The sequence below is a fragment of the Sylvia atricapilla genome, chromosome 6 (genome assembly GCF_009819655.1).
Source record: "Sylvia atricapilla isolate bSylAtr1 chromosome 6, bSylAtr1.pri, whole genome shotgun sequence".
Taxonomy (NCBI): Eukaryota; Metazoa; Chordata; class Aves; order Passeriformes; family Sylviidae; genus Sylvia; species Sylvia atricapilla.
Window position 1 is genome coordinate 60,358,546 of NC_089145.1, and position 12,102 is coordinate 60,370,647.

The following is a 12,102-nucleotide window of genomic DNA, read 5'->3' on the forward strand; positions in this document are numbered from 1 at the left end:
ATACAAGGCATAATGTCTAGTGTTTTATTGTAGGTTTATCAGCCATACTTCACATGAACCTGCAAGCTATTTATGTGAGCTCGTTTATACACATGAACTTCTTCAAGGGCAGCAAAAAGGCAACCTTAATTAATGAAACTGAATTTCTTTTGATGTAATTTCATGAATGTTTGATCAGAATGCGTTAACAGGTTTCTGTGTAAGGAGAACTGATGAAGTCATAAAATATACCTGTATTATGCAGTTAAATCTGCTTATGGGGAATTCTTGCACAAGGAAAAGTCTTTCATCAAGCATTGTTTCAATATACTGAAACATAAATAATACAATCCTACTTGGTATTAAGCTAAGCAGCCAAAGGGGAGGAAAAAAAGTCAAAATCCTTTCCTGAGCCCCCACACTCCTTGCACCTAAAGGAATGAGAACCATAGCACTAAATGGCTGGAGGGGCAGGGTTATTACATCAGATAGGGTGAACAGACATTAAATGCTTACCCAGCTCTTTTTTAGGGAGAAACATTAATCTAGATCAGACTACTGATGCTGTCCTCTAAGAATAAGATTTTTGTTCTTCCTTAAAATTCTTTTCTTCATTAGAATCTTTGCACAAAAAAATGAGATTAAGTATTCTGGTACATATTCCAGAAGAGGATAATGAAAAATAGATCCCAGATACTCTGAAATCAGTAGAGCTCAGGCTTTCAGTAACAAAGGAGGGCTTGTAGAAGACAAGATCATAGATCGTACAGCAGAGTCCACTTTACATTTACCTTGAAATACTGTTTAATTGCCTGAGAATAAACTCTCATCCTGTAAAAAATGGGGAACATTTGCATATTATATCAGAAGCCTAATGAACCATGTTACACTCATGCCCTGGATGATGTAATTATTGCCTCTTTTTTCCTCCATGAGAATTATATATGATGTGGCAGATGAAATAAATTAAATACATGAAATGATGGAACTATGTCCAGCTACTAAATCCTCAGTTTGAAACTGCATTGGTTTTCCTCTCCATGCCTCTCTCCATCCATTGAAAATTTTTACTTTTCTTAAATAATATCACTTCCTTTAAATGGAAAAGCAGGTAAAAAGCCCTTTGCACCATCAGTACAAGATACCCTTCATGGAGAGCTGTGGGCTGATAAATTCGATTCTATTTCTACCTCCTCCCTCTACCTTCAAAAGTGGCTTCTTTGTTTGCCTTATGCCATATGCATTCTATCTATTTTAGTGTACATTAAGAGTTTATAATTCATAATTTGTGGGAAAAAACCTGATGTGCTCAAATCTAAAATGCCTCTTCCAAAAATATGTTTCCTTCAAAATGAGAAGGAAAGTAGTTAAAATAAAGCAGTATTTTAAAGTAAAGCAGTAGTATAAAATAAAGCAGTACGTGAGAGCAGTAGTTAAAATAAAGTAGTATTCTCTCCTGTCAAAGGACAACCAGAAATTTGGTAACTCTGATTTCTGCTACTGCAACTTACTCCCTAATTTAAAATACTGATCAGACAGAGATCACACTCATCCAGATGTGTAAAATTATTTGAAAAAATAATAGATTGCAAAAAAAAAAGTCCACTTTACACAGGTCATTGGAAAGACCAGCTAGGAGCAACATGAACACAGCCTCTAATTTGTGGCGATTCACAACTAAAACATTACTTTTTCTCCCCAGCTTCTTGTTTGAGTATTAAAAGAGAGCATTTAATACTGAAAACAGTCTATTTTGTTGATAAATGCCTACTGGCTCAGAAGTCAAAATAACTTCTACAGACATTACAAGAGAATAAATAATATCCTAGTCTCTCACTTGAAAATTTAAATATTTGGATGTGATGCTTTCAAACGTCAGAAGAATGTGATTCTACCTTTAAGGTATAGCCAGAAAATTAAGAGGTCTCAAATCAAGGAATGATGCCATTTTCCTCTCAAACATATACTTATATAAAATACAAAAACAAAGCAACACAATAAAAGGTAAACAACCTGAAACAATTTAGTCTTCATCACCCAGAAGACTTACAGCTGTAATAGTTACATCACAGGTTCGTTGTTAAATCAAAAAATAATTAAAATAAGAGGTTTATTTCACCTTCACATGGTGTCTTTCTCATGCAGACCTCAGATTTCCACATTTGAATCCCTTTAAAGGATTTGATATGCAGGGAAAGAAGAAAGGATGAAGGTAAAAATTTCAATTGAGAGGTTACTAAAGGCTGCCATATTCTATAGCACACAACAATAATTACTCCATACCTTTTACTGATGTATTAGGCGGAGGTCCTTCCATCCTCAAGTTCCACGGAGGATCACCTTGATTAGCAAAGTCCCTCATTTTCAGGTAACTAATTGTAAGTCGGATGATGGATGCCTTGTCAAGCTGGCTGGTAATGGCTGCAGGCAGCGGCAACAACTTTGCCAACTCATAGAATTCAAAATTCTCCTTTCCCCGGCGAGAGCGAGCTGCATCTCTGGACTTTTCCTTCCTCAAAGCTTGTAAACTGAAAGAAAATAAAGAAAGGAGGACATTCATCAATATTAGTGTTCTGTCACGTCTAACCAGTTTACTTTTTCACTGCTGGTCTTCTCTTCAAATTGCCACATTTTCAAAAGGCTGTTGCATATAGATCTACAGAACTTCAGGATATATAAAATGGTACTCCACACTTGAATGATTAAAACCAACAATAATATTTGAGTTTCAGGGGTAGCCAACATATTATGTTACTACTTAACCCACTTTAGCCTGCCTTTCCTTTGTCTGCTGTCAGTCTCAAGAAAAATATCCCAAGAATACTGTATACATATGGGGTTTATCTGTCTAGGTGCCATTGCTTCTCCCGACTCACTGTAAGCCAATTTTGTCTTTAGTTTTTGTCAAATTCTGACTCTTGGGAGAAGGTTAAAAGCAGATGATTCATGTTTACCCCCTCACACACATGGTAGACTGACAACATTTTGATCAGAAAGGACCTTCTGCTTTACACTGAGCTGTTGGAAATGCAAAGACATTTATTTAGTCCTGTTGCATCAATGTATCATTTTCTCCCACCAACACAGAACACACAAAGACAACTCTGATTTTACTCCTGTGCTATTTGTTTAATTGGTGTAAAAAATCCTGAATGCAGTGAGATGACAGTGAGATGACACCTAGGGGCTTTTTATTCTTTTTTTTACACAGAGCAAAGTGTTCAACTGAGGGCTCTGTAAGCTTCACCATACACCTGCCTTGATGGATACAGGTTGGTGCTGATGCTGGGGATGGTGTCTGTCCACCACTGTGCAAGGTGAGTGGAAACTCTTCTTGTACCTCATTAAGGGCCTTATCTTCCCTTTGCTTCATTTGCTTACCTACTAATTTGATGATTTGAAGCTAAAATTCCATTAGTTAGTAGTTGGTTTACCACAGAGCTAGAATACAACCAGTGTATAATGGAACAACAAAAAGTCATAACGATGAGATCTACAAAGGCACTCTGACATATGAAGTAAATCAGTAGAATTGAGGGATGCAGATAAAACACCATGAAGCTAAGAGTTCTATTTACCTGCTTTTCTAATTTGGGAATAAACTGCAGAGTTTCTCTTGTTTTAATATTTGTAACCACCCACATTTTTCTAGCCATCTCTGCCACTTCAGACTTGGAAAGACGTATCAGCTGGGCCCTCAACATACAAATTAAATCCCTCCATGACAGTTCCCTTAGTATGGTGAACATGTGACATTCCCCACACAATTCTCTACCAAGAGCAATTATATTTAAAAAAGACAGTCTGGCTAAGAAATAGGAATGGTGAGATAACACTATGGGAGGAAACAGCACATCCTTACCCATGGGTAAAGATACAGAATCTTACTGAACAATGAGTACATACTTGGTTTTATAAACTCTATATGGAATACTAGCACCTTGATTTGTAAATTATATTCTAGGGAAAAAAGTACCCGAAAAATGAGATTTCACAATCCTTATTGTAGATGTATCTCTCTCGAATTTCAGATTTTAGATGTCTATCACCATGGATGTGGAAAATCCCTCAAAAGGTGCATTAAACATAACAGACAAATATTTGATGTATACACAGACATATGGGAGCTACAACTCTGTGAGGAATGAACTGTCCAATTAATTCCAAAGATGTAGTATGCCCTCTACAAGTTAAATATATACAACAGCAACATAACAAAAAGGCAGGCAAATGCCTCTGCACAATTGCTTCCGAGTGAAAGCTTAATTTCATGGCACAAGACATGGCTTTTTCTACCTTTTTTCCCCAGAAGCCAAGCCTGAGAATTCAAGTCCCCAAATCAAGTGAGCAGAAGAACTGAGATTTATAGATCTGTTCTGAAAGTACACACCAAAAGGTTCTCACCTTCATTGCAAAGCACTTAATTATACCCCTACGTAAGATGGGAGATTTTTAAAGATCCCTAGAAAAACAAATCAGAAAATTTACAGATCTCAGCAACTTCTGAAACAGAAAAATGTTAGAAATTGAATAGTGACGAAATATTCCTTAGAAACACCAAAGTCTAAATCCACTGTTTACAAGTCCTGTAGAGGCTTCAGGAGATTCCTGAAACTGAATATTATACTGGAATGTAAACTTGAATAAAAGGTTACTGGATCAGTACCAGTTTGCAGTGGAAGTCATTTAAGCTGAAAAGTGAGACTACTCATGTCAGCAAACAGAATTATTACAAAGCTGCCCATGGTTATTCAAACTGAAACAACAAAAAAAGTAGAAGGGATGGGGAGTTGACATGATAAACAAAAGAAACTCCTGAGAAACAGTATTGAGAAAATCTCACTTTTTCTCCCAGCCCTTTGTTATACTGCCATTTGTGGAAGTTTCATGGGGTGAATCAAGTCAAGGAATTTGTGACTTGGAGCACTCTTCTCAGTGCCATTAAGCCAAATTGAAGAGTGTCTGCTGATAGGTGCACCCAAGACTTAATTTCTACTCTGTGTAATTCCACCACAGAAATACACTGCTGGACACTGCAGTTATGCTGATAAAATGGGTCCTGAATTTGGGAGCAGTGATTTCCTCATCAGGATGCAGGAATTCATTAGATACGACCTAAACCTGGCTGTCAATCCTCTCTGGCACCTGTGATTCTGATAGACAACATGAGCTTCATTGTCAGATGCTCTTCATGAAGCAAAGTACTGGCACTAATAACCCCAAAAAGGATGCTAGAAAAGTTGAAGCTCCCACAGAAAGCAGTGATGCTGACACTAGACCAAAATTCATCTTGGTCCACACGACAATTCATCCTGTAACATGACACTCAGAACTAGAGGTGATTCTTGGAACATAAATGAATTTATTGAGTATCAGAAAAAAAACTCTGTAAAACCTCAGAAACACACAGGCTCTTCTGCTAATAAGAAAAATTAAAGTATGGGAAACTATGCACTATAGTTTATAAGCTACACCGTAAGGGGCCTTCAAAAGCAGTCAAAAAAAGCACCAAAAAAGCAAGTTGAAGAGTTCTCAAATGACAGGGAAGATCCCTCAACAGTCAAGCAAATCTACATATAATATCCATGGTCCCAACAAAAGAGTTACAGTGGGAAATATACCCAGGGGATAGAAATATTGCTCCCTCTCAGCCTCCTGTGGAGAAGGGGTAGAAGCTAAGACAATTGGTTCAGGGTGCATCACAATTCACATCAACAATGTCAAAGGATGATGTTGTCATACAATGGTGAAACTTCATGCTTTCCCTTAAGAAGACATTTCTCACACAATTTCCATATACAGAGTCCACTAAAGAAGACTAAGAGGTTTCCAGCTGCTAGCTCCTGATAATTCTGAGAAGCAGTACTATATAAATGGGATATTTAACGGCTTGAAGACTAATGCTATTTTAGATATGGTTTCTAAAATATATTTTATTTTTCCTTTTAGGGCCTTTCCAGATGCACTGATATAAAGGGGGTCTGGCTTTTACAGATGAAAGGGTACAATAAATACTACCATATAATTCTAAAATGGTATACATGACATTTCTAAAGTAGATTTTCTATTGAAGACACAGCAGATGCAGAAGACGTGATAATATGGTGTTGCATAAAAGTTTTATTGGTACTCATAACTCACTTGTGATTTCATTGTGCTTGTGGTCATTCCAAGCTTAACCTGCTCCATATTTTATTCCACATCATTTTATACACTTAACATTCATAAGCATATACATGCATCCATATCTGTGTGCACGCCCACAACTTCACATGTCTGACCAATTGACATCCATCACTTTAAAGTTGTGACAATCACAGATCCTAATTTTTGCAGCATTTAATGGCAATCAAAAAATGTTCCAGCATACCAACAGATACACTGACTTAGACAAGGGATTTTTAGCATATGTTCATAGAATCACAGAATATTCTGAGCTGGAGATGACCCACAAGGATCATCGAGTCCAACATTTAAATTAATGGCTGAGCTGGGGATTGAGTCTGTGATGTCGGTGTTAACACCATGCTCTAACCAACTGAGCTAATCTCAGGGTTATAACAATACCTCACTTCTGTGTCTCACTTTGGGCAAGAAAAATCAGTGAAATAATTTAATTATGTGAATTTGCATTTTGAATCAAAACAAGGGGATGGTTGCAGTTACAAATAATTTTTTGCTCGCAATTTCAAAATACAGCTTGGAAAGAGGTGCTTCGCAGACTTGCCCAGTTTTAGGAAGGCAGCTCACATTTACATTTCACCTACATTGTTCCCTTAAACTGGATGCAGGTGAGACCCCCCCAAGCAGAGCTTCTCAGAATATCAGTCTCCTTCTGCTCAGCCCCACGTAACAGCACTGCTGGGATTTATGGTACCTTCATTGGACTTGTCACAAATAGAGATTGGATTGGAAGCAACAGCCATAAAACAAGGTTTGAGGGACAGATGGACTGCTAAACTCAAGATATAGTGGCTTGAGCCAATGGACAGCTTTTCTGTGTTGTGCTATCATAGTTATTGCTCATTTCCATTCACAAGCACATTTCCATTCACTTTTCTGCTTCAGAAGCAGAGAAGTAATGCAAACTCTCATAAAGGATGCACAGTATCTTTGAGAACAGCATTGAAATCCTCCCTGGTTTCAGTAGAAATTTTAGAAATGCAAAAGTATACCAGAACAGACCACTTTTTCTTATATTACTAAACATTTTCATACTTGTTAACCCAGCTCTTACTGTGCACTACAACAATAAGGACTAGTAGCAGCAACTCCAGATTTATTATCAAAATAATATCTAATCATGTTTATAACAGGCTTTATAGAGAATGAAGCAATATTTCTCTGTGTGCATTCTTCTATTAGTCTAGTCTTTTAAAGTCAAGGATCGAAAGGTCCCCTATAAACAGAATCCAACTCTCTAAAGGACAAAGTCAGATGAATGTTACAACCATTTCACAGGAAAGAAGTCAGATATAAGGAAAGGCTATGCAACATTAGAGTGCACAATGAATAGGCTACAAAAAAATTTGGAGATAAGTGATCCAGCCACTTCAGCCCTCTGGAAGAGACTTTATGTACAGTGTTTCCCAATATAAAGAACACAAGTGGGCTTACTTGCTAGTCAGCACAGTTACAATATTACACAAATCAATAAATTTCTGCTGCTCCTGAGTCCATAGTTGTGAATTTCTACAATTCTATATGAGTAATAACAGAAAGAGCCTCTTCTTTTCTTATTTTCTTCCACGCTAATATGATGCGACGTAATATTATCATACTTTGGACATTTTTGTATTTAAATCAACTTTAGGTCCCTTCCTCTGTTATTAATAACCTGTTTACATCATTCATTATCATGCAATGTGTGGATGATTACAAAAATTTGACCAGCACAAATTTTTATGCATTCTGATATCTATTACAGCAATAATTGATGAACTCTTCCCTCAAAACCACATCCTTCAGAATCTTTTCTGGGGCTTCAAGATGACCAGTGAAAACAATTAGGGCAGTTAAGCCCATTTAAAACAAGTGCATTTAAAATCTGACTCTTAATGTCTGGGCAATTCATTAAGATAATTGTCCTGCTCTACCTATAGGTGACCACCCATAAGCCATGTTCTGTCATATAAAAATCTTTTTTCGTATCACTGATGTTGTGGAACAATTAAACTTCATTAGAAGTTCAATGAATGGAATAGCATCAACAATTAAGTAACCCAATTATCTGGAATATTTATTGATCTTACTTCTATGTGACTCTTCTTATTCCTGATGTTTTTTCAAAAGTTAATAGTGGCATCTCAGAAACACTGTTCAATCCAAGTGGATATTAATCTGAACAGCAGTGCACATTTTCAGACTCCAAAAAAATTATTTAGACTGTAGGAAAGATGAAGGAAGTAAAGGAGACTAACCTGCACTGCATAATTTGACATATTACAGTTAAAAAGACCCGTTTTGGAAGTGAAACATCACCATTGGTGGTAGCACAAGCCTAAGGCTGGCTATTATCAATTTTTTGTGTTGTTCTGTTTTTCTAAAGGTTATGCTCTAGAGAGTTCACAAATATGCATGAAACTGGATTTTTTTTTTCAGTATAGTAGATCCAAAATATAAAAGGATAAAGCAAGAGAGCTATTCTCCTGTAGATGTAAATTAAAAGAAGAAAAAATCCTCACTCAATCTCCTAGGACTAATTCAATTAGTTCTGAAAAATTGATAATGAAAGTTTGTTAATATGTTTACCTCTAATTTTTACACTACATTTCGTTATCTTTGGGGATTTCTTTGCTTTTGAGACAACTTTCTGGCTTGAGATTTTCTCCCTTTCTTTGCTTTTCCTTTTATTTTCCTGCTGTCCCATTCATAGATTTTTTTTTTCACAAGCATTGTGTCCGAACTGAGAGTATAGGAACTCCAGGACTAATAATAACAGTTACAATGTCTAAAAAAAGGACTCTACTTCTGTGAGGGGAAAAACTTCCAAAATCAAAAGCCACATTAAATTTTACCTTCTTTCTTTTTAAGTAGATCTGAGAAGCCAGACGGCAGATTTTTATGGATTTTTCTACTTGCTTGCTTAGGAGATCTGTCCATTGCTCAGTCTCACTATTTATCAATTAATCCAGCATGCAGCCTCAAAGGAGAAAGGTCGGCTCGTATTAAAAATTCATCCATCAAAAATTCATCAAAGACTTCATCATCTTAACTTGGGAACCTTTGAACACCTACACACTTGTCAGATCTGTGGTCATAGTTAACTGGGATCTATAGTTACCACAGTGCCTGTACTTGCTCTGACACGAGCTGCATGAAGAGGCTTTCAGGTGAAAGAGCAGTACATAACCAAGTGAGGCAGAGTGCCTCCTCAAACTGCTCTTTTTTATCAGACAAAGGATATCTAACATCTGACTAAGCTCCGAGTTCAGTAAAATCACACCCTTTCAATGACCAAACACTTTTCAGGGGAGTGCATTTTTGCCCCACCAAAAATAATAATAAAAAAAACCACCATTCTTAGAGGCAAGAATTTGCAAAAAAGGTAAATTATCTGCTATTATCATCAAGGGCTTAGTCCACAAATTAAAGCCCTTTGATACTGTCTAAGAAAAAATAATGTTTTGAGACTTGAATGAGCGAAGAAAGCTGTATGGTATGTGCTGGAAGTTAAAGCTGGAACCTTCAAGTTCAAGGTAAAAGCTCTGCTGCTTAACTAATGCACTGCTCATAGCTGTCATCATTAATTTATGTTAGCCTCTGTAAACATCAAGAGTATAATAGGCCAATTTCACAACTAAATATAGATGCACATTTTGCCCTTATATAAATGGCAGATTGCTGCTGTAGATCATCACTGCAGCAACACGTCAGAAAAGATGCACTGTTTGATGGTCTGATGCTCACACAATATATAAAACCAGTTGTAATGGTTGTTTGGAAGCAAAGTGTAACATAGCAGCAAAATTTCATTTGTTCCACAAACTCAGGATATATTAAGCTTGGCTGACAAAGACTGTTTGATGTGCTAAATCAGTTTGACCTTCATTTTTTGCTTTATATTTCTCATTTAACACATGAAATGACCATTATTTTTTTCACCGTATAGGGAAATATCACGGAACTGATTTCTATTAAAACCTTTCTTTTCCGTGTAGAAAGAAAAAAAAATACATTTTGCCAAAAGTGCTTTAGCAATTATTGCAAAACTTATAAAAATAATACCTATATTAAGCCAAGTTATTATTATATCAGTAAGACTTGAGGTTGGATTTTAGGGGTTGCGGTTTCACAGAAGAGGATCTTTTTATTTTAAATATGTAAACACGATTCAAGGAAATGGTTTGTATATGCTTGAACTAATCATTAAACTGAATGTTTTATCACCTTTGTTGAACTGTTTAAATAACAGGATTTACTTCCAAAGTGAGTCATTAAAACATAATAATAGGAACATGGCAGTTTTTTTAAGGATTACAAACTTGCCATCCTTCAATTCTTTTAAAACTAATGTACACCTTCATACAAAAAACCATTAAGTAGGCTGTGATACACTAGTTTGAATCCAAATTCTACAACTAGAACACTAGTGTTTTGATCTTTTCTTTTTTTTTTCTTCCTATGTTGAACTAAGCAATTGCCAGCCTGCTGATAATAGAGAAACCTCAGTTTTATCAAGCAATTTTGCAGCACCCAATAAACAGCACTTTACCTTGGAGCAACTTGTACATTTCACACCTTAAATTTCTATTTACCAAATCAGCTAATCACTTCACAATTGAACTTCTCAGAACAAAAAATTATCAATTAAAGTGGTTGAAACTCCTGCAAATTATCATTTAGGAATGAAGTAATTGCTTTCATCAGGGCAGAAAAGCCCGCCAGAACAGAAATGTCACTTCAGATTAGTGTTCTCACTCCTGAAGCTATGGATGACACAGCTGATATAAGACTAAATGCCAAGACCAATCAATTGCTTTTGTGGCTCTGTTCTGAGCTGCTGTAAAAGGGGCCATTTTCTAGGATCTACTCTTCATTATAGTAAATGCTATCTCCTTGGTAACATAATTCCATTTCTCATAAATTCCGTCTGAGAGCATTGTCCTAACAATGGATGTTTGTGGAAAAGAATGCTGTTGGTTTAATGCAAAGAAATTAAGTGTGAACGCCTGTCAAAGTACTACAGTTTGCTTGTTCTTAAACATAAATTGAAGTCTTTACATTAAAAACGGAATACTGGCGGAAATGAATGTTCTGAACTCGTCTGATACATTGCATTTGGAAGTGATGTGTAGAAATACGTTCTGATTGAGAGGTTAGACTTTTTTTTTTTTTGAATACCTATGTTCTGTCTATAGTGGGCACACTCATCCCCTGGCAGAGATTTGTCAGTTTAAGAGAGAGGAGATAAGCACTCCACTTATTTCACAGCAGTGCAGTTAGGAAATGTGAAACTGCGTGAGAAAACATGGTCTCATTATCATATGACATGCTATTTGTTAGCAGACTCATCTGTGTATAAAAGCTTCCTTTGAACTGAGCCCTCACTGGAAATATCTGTATTTCAATTTGTAACGTTCAGCTTCCTAAAATACTTAGAATCTGAGTTATGGTCTCCAATTAAAAGGATATGTGAGAAGCTAATTTGGTGGAACAGCAGCAATTTCCTGCACTGCTCTCCTCATGACTGAAGTTTGGAAACAAATTCAAGATTACAGATTTTTCGTTCAAAACAGGATGAAAAGTATTCCTCCCTCAATGAGCACAAGCAATTCCAATTAACAACAGCAAGACTTATGTGACAGGAGAATATATTACCACATATGTAAAGAAGCAATTTAGCCAGCGTTAAGACGAAAAATGCAAATTTATTGTAGCATTCCTATGGGTAACCAAAGAGCGAGCGCAGGTAACTCTGTTTCCAGACTGTGACTGTAGCCCTGAATGATGGCAATCACATTAAGGTATGAAAAACTGCACCCATTAGGTGCTGTGGAGAAAAACAAGAGGGGACAAGAGAGACACAGTGTCACCGGGTGTCACATCTGCCTGCTCAAAGTAAACACAGTGCCGCAATTGCAAAGCCAGGTTGCTTCAGCCCAGGTTCTCCACATCTCGTGT

The 12,102-nt window shown here is 36.6% G+C and overlaps 1 protein-coding gene across 4 annotated transcripts in view; it reads right to left on the reverse strand.

Moving 5' to 3' along the window:
* The window catches only part of NPAS3 (neuronal PAS domain protein 3), a 594,316-nt gene that overhangs the window by 413,637 nt on the left and 168,577 nt on the right, over positions 1–12,102 (reverse strand). For 3 of the 4 annotated variants that reach the window (XM_066322130.1, XM_066322128.1, XM_066322129.1), the window contains one exon: positions 2,263–2,507. In XM_066322130.1, coding sequence (XP_066178227.1) covers positions 2,263–2,507 — 245 coding nt within the window. Of the gene's footprint in view, positions 1–2,098; positions 2,150–2,262; positions 2,508–12,102 lie in introns of all 4 variants that reach the window. The other variant, XM_066322131.1, reaches the window with a different exon arrangement.